The 18,619-nt window shown below is 32.8% G+C and overlaps 3 protein-coding genes across 6 annotated transcripts; 2 read left to right on the top strand and 1 right to left on the bottom strand.

Annotated features, from left to right (window-relative positions):
* The first annotated feature begins 2,137 nt into the window (after window positions 1–2,137).
* Window positions 2,138–5,615, top strand: LOC103489234 (G-type lectin S-receptor-like serine/threonine-protein kinase At4g27290). Of its 2 annotated transcripts, none has more exons than XM_017043550.2 (7): window positions 2,138–3,522; window positions 3,625–3,735; window positions 3,842–3,969; window positions 4,145–4,355; window positions 4,472–4,709; window positions 4,795–4,945; window positions 5,067–5,615. In XM_017043550.2, exons 1-7 carry the CDS (start codon window positions 2,247–2,249, stop codon window positions 5,370–5,372), a joined length of 2,421 nt encoding a protein of 806 aa, XP_016899039.1. In that variant the 5' UTR covers window positions 2,138–2,246; the 3' UTR covers window positions 5,373–5,615. The 2 variants fall into 2 exon arrangements, with proteins under 2 accessions (XP_016899039.1, XP_016899037.1); XM_017043548.2 differs by having other exon boundaries at window positions 3,833–3,969.
* A 2,228-nt stretch (window positions 5,616–7,843) lies between these two features.
* LOC107990405 (G-type lectin S-receptor-like serine/threonine-protein kinase At4g27290) lies at window positions 7,844–10,932 on the top strand. 3 transcript variants are annotated; one of them, XM_017043564.2, is made up of 7 exons: window positions 7,844–9,126; window positions 9,210–9,326; window positions 9,413–9,549; window positions 9,665–9,875; window positions 9,963–10,200; window positions 10,303–10,453; window positions 10,538–10,932. In XM_017043564.2, the coding sequence occupies exons 1-7, from the start codon at window positions 7,890–7,892 to the stop codon at window positions 10,835–10,837; spliced, it is 2,391 nt and encodes a 796-aa protein (XP_016899053.1). In that variant the 5' UTR covers window positions 7,844–7,889; the 3' UTR covers window positions 10,838–10,932. The 3 variants fall into 3 exon arrangements, with proteins under 3 accessions (XP_016899053.1, XP_016899047.1, XP_050935869.1); XM_017043558.2 differs by having other exon boundaries at window positions 9,407–9,549; XM_051079912.1 differs by having other exon boundaries at window positions 9,103–9,126; window positions 9,410–9,549; window positions 9,652–9,875.
* A 2,818-nt stretch (window positions 10,933–13,750) lies between these two features.
* Window positions 13,751–17,174, bottom strand: LOC103485815 (receptor-like serine/threonine-protein kinase SD1-8). The gene is made up of 7 exons (XM_008443528.3): window positions 15,907–17,174; window positions 15,659–15,814; window positions 15,423–15,568; window positions 14,936–15,146; window positions 14,527–14,764; window positions 14,273–14,423; window positions 13,751–14,170 (listed from the first exon to the last, which is right to left on the bottom strand). Exons 1-7 carry the CDS (start codon window positions 17,153–17,155, stop codon window positions 13,859–13,861), a joined length of 2,463 nt encoding a protein of 820 aa, XP_008441750.2. The 5' UTR covers window positions 17,156–17,174; the 3' UTR covers window positions 13,751–13,858.
* Between the last annotated feature and the right edge of the window lie 1,445 nt (window positions 17,175–18,619).

The raw sequence follows: 18,619 nt of genomic DNA, 5'->3' as shown, positions 1-18,619 counted from the left end.
AATATCCGTCGATTACATATTCAGGATACATATATATAACTACTGTATTGATATGATTTAATTTACTATTAATAACTTCACTGAATCATATATTCCATAAAGTAAATATGAAAAATTAAACATATGTGAGGAAAAAACTCTTTAAATACTTAGTAGGTTCCAACAACTCTATTAGTTCTTGTTATAGATCGGTCTTCTGCAGTCATACATAGCTCGGTCTTGTGCAGACATACGCGTGATACCAAAATCTAAAATTTTTGGATTCATTTGCTCGCTTTAAGATCCCTATTTATAATTAGAAGCCTTGGATCTATGTGAAGATAAAGAAGCCCTCGAGATTCCAATTACGATGTCTAGTCTCCTGTTTCCAGTTGAGTAATAATTGCTTTGTGTTCATCTATGACAACCATCAACATATACTAAAGTAGGAGAAAGGTTTACCTTCAACTTTCCTTCTACGCCGCAGAATAAACCAAACCACTAAGATCAAGCAAGCCTATCAGTGAAGCCATAGCCACAGGTTAAACTTCAACTTTTCCTTCTCTTAAAACCAAATTACCTGAGTTTAAGAGTTGAGCTATGGGGTGTTTCATTGATCCTGGAGAAGGGGAAGACCATAAAAACTCCATCTGTTTCATTGAGAACAAGAATGTGTCCTTTATTGACTGTTAATTTGCAACCCATACTACAGTTTGTGTGATGTTTTTGTATCATATTCCAAGTATTTGAATTTGGAGCCTTGAGGAGTGAAGGTTCCCAATACAAAGTTCTGTTGAGATGAAAATAAATCTGAGTGATGCCATTAATGGATTCCCCTAATTTTATGCTATCGATTGCTAATGATTTTCTTGGAAACATACCTATGGCTGTCAAGAACATTAGAGAAGTTGAAAGCTTGAACTTGCAAATCAGTTCTCCCATGGCTTCTTTCAAATCAAAGCAAGTTATTTGTCATTTTGATTTGAATATCAATTCATGTTCCTTTTAGAAACATTAAACTTCGAAATTATATTTCGTCAGCAAGAGATCATACAAAATCTTTGTATGAAAATGTTTGAAGTTGTAAGCATATAGTGTAACGCCATTGTCACTCCATTTACTATGAAAACCAGCTTTTCTTAAAGGAAAATTAAAATTGTGGGAACTGAACCGATAAACAATTTCAAGCTTAGGTTTTTTACAAAGTCAACTACTTTTAAACAATTATAATTAATTGAGTAGGCATTGTTTACGTCTTAAACACTAATAATTTTATCAATACCTCTTTAGAATAAACCTCTTGTGAAATCTATACTTGTATCAATAAAAAATCTAAACTTTTACAAATAGATCAATTTATACTCTTAGTCAAAAAATTTCTTTAAAAACTGTCTACCCATTTCTTTTATCGTCAATTTTTATAAAACTCACATTTGAAGAAATCTACACATTTTTTAGAATGAATGTATGGATGATTTTCAAAGTTAAGTTTAATAAAATGTCTAAATTGATTAACTTGTCAAAAATTCTTTTGGACATTTGAAATTTTGAAAGGTGCATAACAAAAATATACAGGAGTGTTGGAGATCAAACAAGAGATAATCAACTAATAAAGCTCTATATGTTTTTCTTCTTCTGCTGCTCTTCTCCGTTTGCAAGCAAAGATTACTATTATAAAAACACATCTATAAATTTGAAAATTTTTATGTGAAGATTAAAATAATAGTGTGGAGTTAGACCCGCCACTGTGTAAAAGTTTATTCAAATGAATTAATAAAATGAAGACTTTGCTTTTAGTAACGAAGACTGAATCCAACGTAAGTAACAAAATTTATATAAATCTTTTGGTTATTTTTTTTCTTATAGTGATGCTTAGAATGGATATATATCGAGTTCATGTTTGCAATGGTTCAGAAATCCATATAAATTCAAAATAAGGTTTCAAGATTAATTGTTTTAGTGAGTTCGCATGTCGTCCGACAAAAGCCGGAGGTTCAATCTCCTATCTCTAATTGAAATTAAAAAGAAAAAAAATCAAGAGTGGCTTTTAAGAATTTTAGTATAATTTCTTTGTAGAATGGAATACAGGATGACAATGACAATATTATATATCAATATATATACTCATTCAAACATTGCCGTCGAAAGATACATAATGATGATCCTGGCTCATAAAATTTAAAAACAAAGTTGAATATTTCACGACGTACACGGATTAATATCCAGGTCAAAATGGCGAACTAATTGCTTTGAATTTGAAAGAAGCCATGGGAGAACTGATTAGCAAGTGCAAGCTTTCGGCTTTTCTTTTTCTCTTGACGACCATAGCTCTGTTTCCAACGAAATCACATGGAAAAGACAGCATAAAAGCAGGGGAATCCATCAATGGTAGTACCCAGATTTTAGTTTCAGCAAAAAAGAACTTTGTATTGGGAATCTTCACTCCCCAAGGCTCCAAGTTTCAGTATTTGGGAATATGGTTCAACAACATCCCACAAACTATCGTGTGGGTCGCAAACAGAGACAACCCAATTGTAAATTCCACTGGAAGATTAGAATTCAGAAGAGGAAATATTGTTCTTCTCAACGAAGCAGATGGAATTTTATGGTCTTCCATTTCTCTAGGAACAACGAAAGATCCAGTAGCTCAACTGTTAGATACAGGTAATTGGGTCGTAAGAGAATCTGGGTCTGAAGATTATGTGTGGCAGAGTTTCGATTACCCCTCCGATACTCTGTTACCGGGCATGAAACTGGGTTGGAGCTCCAACACTGGCCTGAACCGGAAGTTAAGATCGTGGAAAAGCTTAAACGATCCGTCGTTTGGGGATTTCACATACAGTGTGGACCTAAATGGACTTCCCCAATTAGTAACTCGCAAAGGACCCATCATAACTTACCGGGGCGGCCCATGGTACGGTAATAGGTTTAGCGGTAGTGCTCCTCTCAGAGATACCGCAGTTTATTCACCAAAGTTTGAATATTCCGCCGACGAAGTAACTTATTCAATCGTTACGACGAGTAGTCTCATTGTAAAGCTTGGATTGGACGCAGCTGGAATATTGCACCAAACTTATTGGGATGATGGTAGAAAAGATTGGTATCCTCTGTATACATTGCCAGGGGACCGTTGCGATGACTATGGACTATGCGGGAATTTTGGTATTTGTACATTTTCCCTTACTCCACAATGCAATTGTATGGTTGGGTTTGAACCTAAATCGCCTGATGATTGGAGAAGGTTTAGATGGTCAGATGGGTGCGTTAGAAAGGACAATCAAATCTGTGGAAATGGAGAAGGGTTTAAAAGAATCCGTAGTGTGAAATTGCCAGATTCTTCAGGGTATTTGGTAAATGTTAATACAAGCATTAATGATTGTGAGGCGGCGTGTTTAAACAACTGCTCTTGCTTCGCCTATGGAATTATGGAGCTTTCTGCAGGCGGCTATGGCTGTGTCACTTGGTTTGAGAAATTGATTGATGCTAGATTTGTTCCTGAAAATGGACAGGATATCTATGTGAGAGTGGCAGCTTCTGAATTAGGTATCAAATTGTGAAACCTTCCATTCTAATATTTGTCTTTCAGTCTTTTCTAAATGTGTATGTAAAGAGAAGATTACAATTATGATGGTTCATCTGTTGTAGACTCGAGCAATAGGAAGGTTGTACTTGCCGTTAGTGTGTCTGTGGCTTCATTGGTAGGCTTCTTGGTTTTAGTGGTTTGTTTAATCCTGTGGCGTAGAAGAAAAGTTAAAGGTAAAAAATCCCTTCCAGTTTAGTATATCATCAATCCGTCAATTGCTCATTTGATTTCATCTTTGTTTCTTATCTTCAAAATTTGTGATGGGATCAGTCACTGCAGGTGAAGTTCAAAGTCTAGAGAATGAAGTTGAGATGCCACTCTATGATTTTACAACGATTGAGATTGCCACAAATCATTTTTCCTTTTCCAATAAGATAGGGGAAGGTGGCTTTGGTCCTGTATACAAGGTGTTCTTCCTTTCTAAAATCTTTTGAATAAACTCATAGGACAAGTCTTCTATTTATGTTTCTCACTAAAAGATCTTTCTTTTGTTTTCAGTGAAGTCTTTGTTTAAAGTAGATATTGTATTGTAGTTATTGCATATACTCACATGAACACATACATATATGCTGTACATTACAGGGAAAGCTTCCATGTGGACAAGAAATTGCAGTAAAAAGGTTGGCAGAGGGATCTGGTCAAGGACAAAGCGAGTTCAAGAATGAGATTTTATTGATTTCTCAACTTCAACATCGAAATCTTGTCAAGCTACTTGGTTTCTGCATTCATCATGAAGAAACATTACTGGTTTATGAATACATGCCTAACAAAAGTCTAGACTACTTCCTCTTTGGTTGGTCTGCCATTTGTGCTTCTTTGGTTGAATAGATGATAATATTTATACATCTAGTTCATTTTTTTTTTCTCAAACAACTATGCAATTTATATCTTCTTTGATTGTGATGGTAGATGATGAAAGGCGATCTTTACTCAATTGGCAAAAGAGACTGGACATTATAATTGGAATAGCTCGAGGGCTTCTTTATCTTCATAGAGATTCTAGACTCAGAATCATACATCGAGATCTTAAAGTGAGTAATATATTACTAGATAATGAAATGAATCCAAAGATTTCAGATTTTGGAATGGCACGCATGTTTCCTGAGGACCAAACTATGACAAAAACCCAAAGAGTTGTTGGGACCTTGTAAGTATTGAGACAATTAATTCTACTTGTTTCAACACTTTTTCTCATATTCGTTTATACAATTAAGTGAATGATACCAATGCAGTGGCTATATGTCTCCCGAATATGCACTCGATGGATGTTTTTCGTTGAAATCAGATGTTTTTAGCTTTGGAGTTATTCTTTTGGAAATAATAAGTGGTAAGAAGAATAGAGGGTTCTTCCATACTGATCATCAACTTAATCTTCTTGGACATGTAAGTACTAAAAATAACACTATTGCAAACTAAACATGTTACTAATATTTGTAATCAATATACCTCAAAGTCCACAGTTTGTAGGAATGGAAACTAAACCCCAAATTGTGAAATCTTTTAGGCATGGAAGCTTTGGGATGAAGGGAATGCTTTGGAATTAATGGATGCAAAATTGAAGGATCAATTCCAACCTTCTGAAGCACTGAGATGTATTCAAGTAGGGCTTTTATGTGTTCAACAGGATCCAAATGAGAGACCAACTATGTGGTCAGTACTTACAATGTTAGAAAGTGAAAATACGTTATTATCTCATCCTCAACGACCTGGATTTTACACTGAACGAATGGTTTTGAAGACGGATAAATCGACGACGACTGATATCTCTTCTTCCAATGAAGTAACCGTTACTTTACTACATGGTCGTTAGTAAATGATAAAATCACTTTGCAATGGGTACTAAATTTCCCTTTCATTGTATTACATGAGTGCCAAAAGAGACATCTTCATAATTTTTAGACTGTGTAGCTTGTTCGTTTTCATTTTGTAGCCCAAATGGCTTCTGCTATGAATTAGATGTTTATATCCTCAAGTTGATGCTTGTACAAAGTTAATCACGTTCCTAAAATTTTATGAATAAAATTTGATTGACTTAGACATATTCAAGTAAAAATAGATTAATCAGTTACATTTTCAAAGTAATTCTATGAATAATAACAGAATATAGAATTGAATTTGCATCATTTGTATTTGACTTGGCTCATAGTTCATGAAGCGTAATGTAAACTCTACCATATATATATAAAAGAATTCGTTTGATTTCCAAATCAATTATTTTGGTTGTAAAATACTCGTTGTTTAGTTGAAAATGTCAACAAAGTATGGACATGGAGCACTGCTGGTTCAACTTATTTCTCCACTAGACTCCAACAAATTCCTCGAGATAAATAAGCTTGCTTTAATACCTAATTTGTTGGGATTGAACTTGTAACTATTAGCAAACTCTAGAAAGAAAGATTCACCTGACACAATAAATTTATAATTCGGATAAGAAAAACGGTTTGCATGACAGAAAAGAAAAAGCACTGGTGTGATGCTTGCCACCCAACCTTTTATGCTTAAGTCAATATGTAATAATAAATTGTCAAAGTAAGCTAGAAATAGGAAAAAGTACTTATCTTGAGTGACTTTTATGGCCATCTATTTATAAACGAGAGGACCTAGAGTTCTTATAAATCTAGAAGGGATTAGGGAATGTTAATTTGAGCTTCACATTGGGATGGGGTTAAAACTATGGTCCACAAAAAGCGAGCGCTAGTGAAGGGAAAAGAGTCTCTTCTTTTGGTCTCTTCCTCCCTCGAGCTTTTTTTGACACTCCTCTAACTTTTAAATGATGATTGTTGTTTTGATTTTACTCATAACGGTTTAACTTCCTAAGCTTGTGATTCTTGTTCAAATTAGGAATGACTCATGATATTACAAATCAACTTCTAAACAATGATTGACATATCAATTTTGTCAATATAGTTATAAATAAAGAAGATTTATAGTCAGTATTAAGGATTAATTAATTTCTTTGATATGTTTTTTAAATAAATGTGAAACATTTTAGAAAAAAAATAGGGACGTTTGCGAAAATAGCAAACAATTTTATGAATATTATAGAGTTCATGTCACTACATTTTCTAAATTGCAAAAGTAGCAAATTTAAAAGTGGATGACCCTCTGATAACTATCTATATATCTAATTACTTATCATATTTGTCATATTTCCAATATGCAAAAAAAAAAAAAAAAAAAAAAGTGTTATAGATTGCTTTTTTCTAAAAAATTTTTGTCATCTAATGCAATTCCAAAAAAAAAAATGTATTAATCACAAACAACATGAATACGAAGGATAAATGCAATTCCAAAAAAAAAAAATGTATTAATCACAAACAACATGAATACGAAGGATAAGATCTATTACTTACTTTTGAAATTAAAAAAAAAAAAAAAAACTTAGTTATCATTTTATATAATGTTTACAAAGGGATATTTTCAAAGATAACATAATAAGTCAAGTATTTACAAAATATAGCAAAATTTCAAATTCTATCATTGAAAGACATTGATAGACTTTTATCATTGTCATCAATGTGATGGTAGACATTGATAGAAGTCCATCAATATCTATCAATAACTTTCATTGACAAAATATGAAATTTTGCTATATTTAGTAAATATTTGTGTTTAACCAAACATATGAATGGTTGATGCAATTTTAAATTTGTATGGTTCCAATGAATTTTTGTGTAAGCCATGTTACACGGTTATTAACAAGATCATTATATAACGATCCAAATATATTTTGAGATTTCACTTCCAACATTTTGTTCCAATGTAATTTTGTCAAGCATAACAAGAAAGTCAAGTACACAAAATTGTGAAATAGTTTAAATGAAATGCAGAATCCAATAGTATTAACAATACATTCATGACTCAAAACCCCTAATCCAATGAATTTGATGGACATATAAACTTCATATCTTTTTTTAGACATAAAATTCACTTATGAACTCAAGACTGATATAGAACCTCCACAACATACAAGCAAAATGTACAAATGGAACATAGTAAAAGTCAAATTCAGCTTAACTTAACTTACATATGTATATGTATCCAATAATAATAAAATGTGCGGAATCCAAATCCTCCGCCCAAAGTTTATTACAATACTTTTTCTACGGTGCATTTTTTAATATTAAACTTTAGAAAATGATATTTGCAAATTATTTTTCTTTTGTTGCAATAGATTTTCAAAGATGGCAGTCGGCAGATGCATGATTACTTCCCATTGTCCCTTTCTTTATATGGCTCTTGCTTCATCAATATTCTCCGGTTTCTCCCTATGGAGTTTCATTCCCAAGACAAGACTCCAACAATAATTTAGCCCCTTTATGCAAATATGACATCCAATCATTTCTTTTTCCTCTGTTTGATACCTTTGTTTTTCGGACACTCAATCGCTGTCGACGTCTTAAAAGCAGATCAGTCCATTAACCACACCCAAGCAATTGTTTCAGCCGCCGAAAAGTTTGAATTGGGATTCTTCACTCAACCCAAGTCCTCAAATTTCATGTATTTAGGAATATGGTACAAAGGCCTTCCCGACTATGTAGTTTGGGTCGCTAATAGAGACAACCCAGTTCTAAACTCCTCCGCCACTCTAAAATTCAATACACATGGAAACTTAATTCTCGTCAATCAAACAGGTCAAGTTTTTTGGTCTTCCAATTCGACAAGAACAGTTCTATATCCAATCGCTCAACTCCTAGATACAGGTAATTTCTTATTGAGAGAATCAAATTCAGGACCTGAAAATTATGTGTGGCAGAGTTTTGATTATCCCTTTGATACTCTGTTGCCGGGAATGAAACTCGGGTGGGACTCCAAAACAGGGCTTAACCGAAAGTTAACATCAAGAAGAAGTCAAACCGATCCGTCCTCTGGAGATCTCAGTTATGGAGTCAACACAGATGGGCTTCCACAGCTTGTGGTTTGGAAAGGAAACCAGACGATGTTTAGAGGCGGGCCATGGTATGGCGATGGCTTTAGCCGAGTTCGATCCAAGAGAGCGAATTACATCTATAATGCTTCATTTGAGATATCATACTCAATTAATGATTCAAACAATGGCCCTTCAAGAGCTGTGTTGGATTCAATTGGATCGGTTATATACTATGTGTGGACCGGAGGCGACAAAAAATGGGAGATAGCTTACACGTTTGAAGGATCTGGGTGCAATGACTACGAATTATGTGGAAATTTTGGTCTTTGTAGCTCTGTCTTAGTAGCAAGTTGTGGGTGTTTAGATGGGTTCGAACAAAAATCAGCTCAAAATTTTTCAGATGGGTGTGTGAGGAAGGATGAAAAGATTTGTAGAGAAGGAGAGGGGTTTAGAAAGATAAGTGATGTAAAATGGCCTGATTCCACAAAGAAATCAGTGAGATTAAAAGTGGGTATTCAAAATTGTGAGACAGAGTGCTTGAAAGATTGTTTTTGCTTGGCCTACGGAAAACTTGAAATTCCTGATATTGGACCTGCCTGTGTCACATGGTTTGACAAATTAATTGATGTCAGATTTGTTCGTGATGTTGGAACTGGAGATGATCTGTTTGTGAGAGTGGCTGCTTCAGAATTAGGTACTAATTTAGCTGCTTCTCTTCATTTTTCACTTAAATTCAAATGAGAAACTCAGTATTTTTTGATGTATTTGGGATTGCAGAACGGAGTGAAAGAAAGAGTATAATAGTTCTAGTGGTTGTGCCAATCATATCAGTGTTAATCTTCTTGGCTTCAATCAGCTTTTATATCGTTAGGAATGTAAGAAGAAGAGCAAAAGGTACGTAAAGCTTTCCTCTGCATTCAACGGAATCTCAAGTTTTTCTTCTCTCTTCACAATTTTTATTTATCTTCAAGTAGCAGCAGACAATGGAGTTACAATCACTGAGGAGCTCATTCATGAGAATGAACTTGAGATGCCAATTGCAGTAATTGAAGCTGCAACAAACAATTTCTCTATTTCTAATAAGATAGGCGAAGGTGGTTTTGGACCGGTTTATAAGGTACATACTCATTTACTCTTAGTCTTGGCTATACCTTTCTTAGTTATAAACGAACGTTCAAGTCAGTTCGTAGTATTTTCTCTCTTTTATTACTTCATGTAGCGTTGATTTATAGGGGAGGCTCTCATCTGGACAAGAAATTGCAGTAAAGAAGCTAGCAGAAAGATCACGTCAAGGAATGGAGGAGTTTAAAAATGAGGTTCATTTCATTTCCCAACTTCAACATCGAAACCTCGTCAAACTTCTTGGTTTCTGCATCCATGAGGAAGAAATATTACTTATTTATGAATACATGCCAAACAAAAGTTTAGACTACTTCCTCTTTGGTTGGTAATTTTCACTTTTGGTTTAGTTTCTCTATTCTAACAACCAGATTTTCAAAAAACTGATATGATCTAAAACTTTTAAAATAGAGGACCGAAGACGTTCTTTACTCGATTGGCAAATGAGAATTGATATCATAATTGGCATAGCTCGAGGGCTTCTTTATCTTCATCGAGATTCAAGACTTCGGATAATTCATAGAGATCTTAAAGCTGCAAATATTTTATTAGATAGTGAAATGAAGCCAAAGATCTCAGACTTTGGCATTGCACGCATGTTTGGTGAATATCAAATGGAAACAAAAACAGACAGAGTTGTTGGAACCTAGTGAGTATCGGGAACATCACTACTTAAAGATTTGGTGTATTTGATTTTTTTTTCTTTTCCTAAGATTTTAACACTATTTGATGAGATGTTGTTAATGTGCAGTGGTTATATGTCTCCAGAATATATAATGGAAGGTTGTTTTTCATTCAAATCAGATGTTTACAGCTTTGGAGTCATTCTTTTAGAGATAGTTAGCGGCAAGAGGAACCACGGGTTTTTTCACTCAGAACATCAACTGAATCTTCTCGGACACGTAAGTATAGAGAAACTACCACCGCCTTGTCGAATAAACTAATAGATTTTTGTAATGATCGTATCAAATTGGTATCCCTATCAGGCATGGAAGCTTTGGAATGAAGGAAAAACTTTAAAACTAATAGATGGAGTGTTGGGTGATCAATTCCAAGAACTCGAAGCACTGAAGTACATAAACGTTGGACTTTTATGTGTTCAAGCACGTCCAAAAGAAAGACCAATTATGTCATACGTGCTTTCGATGTTAGAAAATGATAACATGCCGTTGATCCATCCAAAGGAGCCCGGGTTCTATGGAGAAAGATTTGTATTATCTGACATTAATTCATTGTTTTCTACTTCAAATAATGTTACTATTACATTGTTAGATGATGGTCGCTAATACTAACAACACCGCAATTATGTAACTACATGAGATTCATCAATTTTAGTAAAAGAAAAAAAAAACAAGAAAATATGTGTGGGAGATTAATCCAACTTTTGATTTCTCAATTGATAGTATATATATAGGTTGACATTAAAATAAAATAAGATTGATTAGTGTTTAATTACTAGGTTGGATTTAGTTAACAAATAAACTAAGATTAATAAAATTGATTGGTCATCCAACATTTCACCATAAAATGCATATTTTCTTAAACATCAACTTCAATACCAAACATAGTTCAATGTTATAGATTTGAACATGCACTACTTTACACAAATATAACTATTAATAAAGAAAAATTGCAAATGTAGCAATTGTATTCAAAATAATTAAGTATATAGCAACATTTTAAAAAAATTGCAAATATAACAAAATCTGTCAAAATCTATCAGTGATGTATATACTAAATTGCTAAGCAAAGAATGTATATACTAAATTATGAACTTAAAAACTTTTGAAAATGATAGGAGTCTATCACTAATAGACCATGTAGCAAATATTGGTCTATCACTGATGAACCGCGTATCAACGATAGAAAATAGACTTTGATATATTTGTATTTTTTTTTTAAATATTGGTACATACTTAATAATTATTCTAAAAATTGTCACCTATTATAATTACCCATTAATAAAGTAATACATTTTAAACTTTACTTTTGGTGTTTCAAAATCAAAATAAAATTATGGAGAAAAAAATCTGCTAAGCAGAGAATGTATATACTAAATTATAAAAAATGCATCTCAGGTAAAAAAATACACGTAAATTTTCTAAAGTTTCAAAAATGAACTTAAAAACTTTTGAAAAATTGAAGGATTAAAAAATACTCTTACTACTAGGTTTGGATGAAAACCGTTTAAAAAAACACTCTCAATAATCCAATTTTTACACAAAATTTCTTAGCACATGAAAAACCAAAATTTTAAGTCAAAACCATAGTTTAAATTTTCATAAATATGTCGATATTTTTATCGATATTTTTATATTTTCATGAGTTCAATATAGATAGAAGAGGTGAATCAGTGGAATCCTATAAAATTTACGAATCACATAAAATAAACTTCAAAAATGTCACTGATATAAATATAATATAAATAATAAACATGTTTATTTATTTGAAAATAATAAAATATTTATTTACTTACTTAAATTTATTTCTTGAATTTTTTGTTTTTTGATTTTTTTCCAAAAATATCCATCAAAATCAAAATTTCTATAAAATTAAGATTTTAATATATCCATCAACATCAATATTTTAAACTTGGTTAAAACATAAAATTCCACAAAAATCTCACCAACTTCCAAAGAAAACAAAACATCTTTTTACAACATATTAAAACAATAATTAATCAAATAAAAAAATATCACATTCATAGATCCTATCACTATTTGTTGAAATCAAATACATTTTATGTTAATTAGAACAATAACCTATCTCATTGTGTGTGTGATCTATCACTTTGTATTAATAGTATAATAAAGATCTTTACTTTGTTATAAAACAAATTATTAACTTAAACAAAGTACTTTGACTCAGAAAAGAACTTTTACAAGACATTAGACATATCTTAGCTTTGCAAACCGATGCTCAATGTGAAACGTCTTTTGCACACATTTGACATCATAATCTATTTAGGTCGATAATCATATCAACTATACAATATGTATTGACTTAATCCATCAAATTAATTTAAAAATTTCCCCATTAAATATATGTAATATATAATTAAATAATTAATTCATCACGTATATAATATTTTACACTCTACCATATTTTTCTTAGTTAGGACTTAGACTCACACCAATAGTCAATGACAGAAAAATTGTATTTGTATTCACATCAAATTTTTAAGGACTAATTAATTATAAGTTGAATTAAATGATGTGATAGTTGAACAAACCTTAATTAGTAATCAAATCAGTGACACTAATTTCAAATTTGCATCGAATAATCTCCCTTGTTAGTTTCACACCTAATGGAAGAAGTACGACATCAACAATCATAAAGAGAGAAGCAATGGAAAAATGACATCCAAGCTTCAGCCAAAAATCCATAATGGTGCCCAAAGTGGACTAACACACACTTTAAATTCAAGTTTAATTAGCCAAGCATTTCTATTAGAGTACTATTACAAATAGATGGGTGCATGGATATATTGGTTGCTACGAATTAATGATTCATCTAGTAACGTTGCGTTTCGGATTGATTTTGAGAATTTTAAAAACGAATGATATGTAAGATATCTTAAATGATTTTTGTGTTTGATAAGATTGATTGTCACTTTTGAAATTAGATTCTTGTAGAACGAGTTACTTCCTAACAATTTTTTTCTTTTTTCTTTTTTTTTTTTTTAAATTTTCGATTCTATATACTTTTATAAAGTTGATTTCGATTAATTATATAGATTTTGTATGAAGATATTTTTAAATATAGTAAAATAAACTAAAATATTTATAACATATAACAAAATTTTTGGATTTTATCAAATGACATACACTAATATACTTCTATATTATTGGCTACCAGTATGACTGATTGAAGCATATTAGTGTCTATCAATGTCTATCATTGATAGAATTTGAAATTTTGCTATATTTTTAATATTTTGTCAAATTTGTTATTTTTGACCATTCCCCTTTTGTATATATAATTAGTAAATTGCTCATACAAACAATCTTGATTTGATAAATTTTTAGATTGCTTGTGAGGGCACACATATACGAAATCATTTGCGACATCAAGATTGATAGTGTCTATACGTTAAGTTAGTTGAAATTGGTATCCCAAAGGAGAGGATACAAATAATAACAACCTAAATGACTAAGTAAATTAAATAGAAAGAAGAAACATATTAAAAGTAAAATATAAGATTATTTGAATCGTAGACCTTTTGGTCTTCAATTTTCATTGGTATTAGTTAAGCTAAGTTTTTGTTGGCTAGTAATATGGTCACTTAGCAGACTTAATATAACAACCTAACGACCTTGTAGCAATGTTACGGTAACATTATTGATCGAGGATGCATGGTGATCGCTAGATGATGAATGAATATCAGATACTATAAACCTTTCCTCATAGAATCCAGGTCGTTGAGGAAGTATTAGTTGCATTTTTTCATTCTCTAACATAGAAAACACAGTTGACATAGTTGGCCTTTCTTCTGGACGACTTTGAACACATAGCAACCCAATATTTATATATCTTAAAGCTTCGTGTTTGTCGTATTCATCCTCCAACATTATATCGATGAACTCCAATGCCCTTCCTTCTTTCCAAAGTTTCCATGCCTAAAACGATTTCAATTTTGTCACGATTGATAATCATAGTAGGAAAACAGTATGTTCTTTTAAACATAATGGATGCTTTATCTCTTTCATATATGTACTTACATGTCCAAGAAGATTTAGTTGATGCTCTGGATGAAAAAAACCTTTGTTCTTCCTGCCACTAACTATCTCTAAAACCACAACTCCAAAGCTGAAAACATCTGACTTTACTGAAAAGAAACCGTCGATTGCATATTCTGGAGGCATATATCCACTGCATTACCCATGTCGTTGAAAATCTTTAAATCAAATAAACTAAAAGATCGAAGTAAAAACGTAAAATAGTAACAAAAGTGAAAGTGATATTTGTTACTTACTAAGTTCCAACAACCCTTCTTGTTTTTGTTTCTGTTTGATCTTCACCAAATATGCGTGCCATGCCAAAGTCTGAAATTTTCGGTTTCATTTCACTATCCAACAGAATATTAGCTGCTTTAAGATCTCTGTGTATTATTCTAAGTCTCGAATCTTGATGAAGATATAGAAGTCCTCGAGCTATGCCTATTATGATATCAATTCTCTTCGGCCACTTAAGTATAGAACGCCTTTGATCATCTACTTCAATGGATTTAGGTCATATTAATTAGTGATCATTTGGAACCAAACCGAAAAGAAGTTAAAATATAGTTGGAACTGATCAAGAAATTAAATTAAAAGTAAAATATAGTTTAATGCTAGGTCATGAATCATAACTATAGATAAGGAAAGATTGGAAATGGTACCAACCAAAAAGGAAGCAGTCCAAACTTTTGTTTGGCAAGTACTCATAGATCAGTAATATTTCTTCCTGGTGGATGCAATAACCAAGAAGCTTCACAAGATTTCGATGTTGAAGTTGAGAAATAAAAATTACTTCATTTTTGAATTCTTGCAACCCTTGACCTGATCTTTCTGCTAGTTTTTTTACTGCTATTTCTTGCCCGCTTGGAAGCTTTCCCTATACAATCAATTTCACATATTCAACTGAAAGAAAATAACAAACACAATACTAATTAATTCTAAACAACTCCAAGCTATTTGGGTTGTTCTACCGTGTCCGTTTGAACAAGGGAGAGTATTGTATTTAAACACCATAACCATCCTTTATGAAGCTCTACAATGATAATGATATAATATTGTTCAATCATAATATAAATTTTCAATTATTAACTTTGCTTTTGGTTTGTCCAAGAAGACTTCAAATGCAAAGAAAGTTGGAAAAATTAAAGAGTACCTTATAAACAGGTCCAAAACCACCCTCTCCTATCTTGTTAGAAAATGAAAAATTTTCCGTAGCAGCTTCAACAACACCAATAGGCATCTCAAGTTTATTTTCTTGAATTGGAGGCTCCACGACTGCTATAACAACTTCATCATTCCCTACATGAGATTTGACATTAAATCAAAACAGTGTTATAAGAAAAAGTTTAAAATTTAAACAATATTGATAGAAAGAGGAAAAAGCTTTACCGTTGGCTCTTCTCCTAATAAGAAAGCAGCCCCCAACGACTAAAGCCAAAAAGATTATCACGGAAACGATCGGCACAGCCACAACCACAGCGACATTACGCTTTTCATCATCCGATTCAGCGACATTACGCTTTCCATCATCCGATTGGGCCGATTCTACAAATCCAAAAACACAGCTAAATAATCAAAACGAACTCGATTTCTCTTTTCTTTTTCATACAAGATTAGGAAATGTAATAAGCAAATACTTAGTTCTGAAGCCGCAACTCTGATGAAGAGATCGTCTCCAGACCCAACATCAGGAACATATCGAACATCAATCAATTTGTGAAACCAATTGACACAGACACTCCCAATTTTAGGAATTCCCACTGTTCCATATGCTAAACAAGAACAATTCTTCAAGCATTCTCCCCGACAGTCTTGAACACCCAGTTTCATCTTCACTAACTCCCCCGTTGAATCAGGCCATTTCACATTACTTATCCTTTTAAACCCATCTCCAACTTTGCAAATATTTTGATCCTTTCTAACGCACCCATTTGAGAAATTTTGGGTTGAGATTGGTTTAAACCCATCTAAACAACCGCAAGTTGATGTTACTACAGCGTCACAGATACCAAAATCTCCACACAAGTCATAGTCGTTACAACCAGCTCCATTAAACGTGAATTCATTGCGCCATTCTTCTCCTACATCGCTCCACACGTACCGATTGATCGACCCGCTTGAATCCATCACAATTCTTGTACGACTGGTCGCTGAATAGTTATATGAAAATGATATCTCCATGGAAGTATTAAAGACGAGATTGTAATCAAACCCATTACCGTAACCCTGTCCAAAATCATGATCATACCAAGGCCAACCTCTGTACAACGTCTTGTTTCTTTTACTAACCAAGAATTGAGGAAGCCCATCTGTGTTGATGCTAAAACTGAATTCTCCTGAGGATGGATTATTTGGACTTCTCCAAGATGTTAATTTTCGGTTAAGTCCTGTTTTAGAGTCCCACCCGACTTTCATTCCCGGTAACAGAGTATCAGAGGGATAATCAAAGCTCTGCCACTCGTAATTTTCTGACCCGGAATTTGAATCTCTCAACACCAAATTTCCAGTATCCAGAAGTTGAGCGATGGGATTTTGAATAGAGCGTGTTGAGTTTGAAGACCAAAAATGGAAACCTGATTGATTGATGAGAACCAAGTTTCCATCTCCATTGAAAGTCAAAGTAGCAGAGGAGTTTAGAATTGGGTTGTCTCTGTTTGCGACCCAAACGACAACATCGGGAATGCCCTTGTACCATATTCCTAAATACCTTAAATTGGAGGCTTTCGGTTCATTGAAGAATCCCAATTCAAAAATTTGGGCGGCTGAAACAATTAGTTGGGTGTCGTTAATGGATTGGTGTTGTTTTATTCTATCATCTGCAATGGATTTTTGCGAAAACAGAAGTATGAGTGTGAAGAAAAAAAGAAAAGATAAACAATTTTCCATTGCTTAGTTATTTGTTGCACCAACTGTTGGAATTTTGGTTGATCCTTTTTGTTGAACTTTTGAAATTGTGTAAGAGGATGAGGATGACCGGTTCCTGGTAGGAGAGTAGTCATTGACCTCAAAATTTGTATAACATGTGAATGATTTTAATAAACTTTCTATGATTAGAGTCTACGACATATTGGTGCTTATATTATTCAAAGATACATTTCAGATAGCATAGAGAAGAAATATATAATTCATATTGAAGGCTGCTTATAGACTTCTAGCTTCTTCAATTTAATTGTTTTTAGTTCTAATGGTTACTTTGATAAAGAGATGGCATCAAATTACTTTGAATATTTTTTGATAATAGAGATTGGAGTAAGAAAGTGAAAAAACATTGGAGAAAGGAAAAGAAAAATTGAAGAGTGTTAATCAAGAAAGAGAAAAAAGATTAAGAAAAGCAACAAATAATTGAGAGGATAAAGATGTCCCAATAACATATATGTTTTTGTTGAACTTGGAGGGATTGCGTCCAAGCTTGTGAAAACAGTCTTCTTTCACACCTAATAGCTTAATTCGCATCATCGCTATTGGATTAAAATAGTGTCATATGCCCTAATATATTATAAGCCATATAAAAGATGTTGTCTATTGTAATTAATTAGTCTAATATTGTTTTAATTAATATATTACTTGTTGGGGTTGATGCCCTAAATCTCGTGGTCTTGTAGTTTGTAATTGTATATATTATACAAACTTTTTATTTATCTAATAAAATAAAGTGTTTTATTTTATTTGACATTTAGTTGCATTAACTCACAAAACCAATAAACTAACATCCAAGATTATCTTCTATAACCTAAACATGTATGTGGAGACATACAAGTGGATCATGTTTAAGTGATAACCTAAATGGTCTGTAGTAAATGGATAAGGTTGGATACCTTATCCTGGTGACACTACGAATACGGCCTGCTTTGTAGTTGTTACAATTGTTCTAAAGTGCTACAAATGATTTGATCATAATCATTCATGTTGAGACATTAGAGCGGGGGTATTCTATACAAAGACTTTGTATAAGAGTGGACCATGAAATGAATAGTCTCTCTTATTAACACCGTTACTAGTTGAGACTACATTTCACCAGGATGACTATAGGTGACTTGACCTGAATCTTGAGTGAGTTGTGAACTCCTGCCTATGAAGGCGATCATTTGATTTATGTGGGTGAGAGTGGCCTATATAGCCGACTCAATATGCCTACCATTTTGGGGATTCGTCTGATTGGGGAGCTGGGAGCACAGCTACACAAGAAGGAATTCGCTCATTCTTTATAGATATAGTAAGTAGAGAAATTGCTCTCTTAAAGGTTGATTTCAAGACTTGAACAATGTGGCGCCACACCCTCTCTTGGCCTGAGAGGAGTTCAGTTATAGTAGGACTATAATTATTGTTCATTAAAGGAATCAATGGTACTTA

The sequence above is a fragment of the Cucumis melo genome, chromosome 12, assembly GCF_025177605.1.
Source record: "Cucumis melo cultivar AY chromosome 12, USDA_Cmelo_AY_1.0, whole genome shotgun sequence".
Classification (NCBI taxonomy): domain Eukaryota; kingdom Viridiplantae; phylum Streptophyta; class Magnoliopsida; order Cucurbitales; family Cucurbitaceae; genus Cucumis; species Cucumis melo.
The sequence above is the reverse complement of the archived record's forward strand: the minus strand, read 5'-3'. Positions and strand labels throughout refer to the sequence as shown.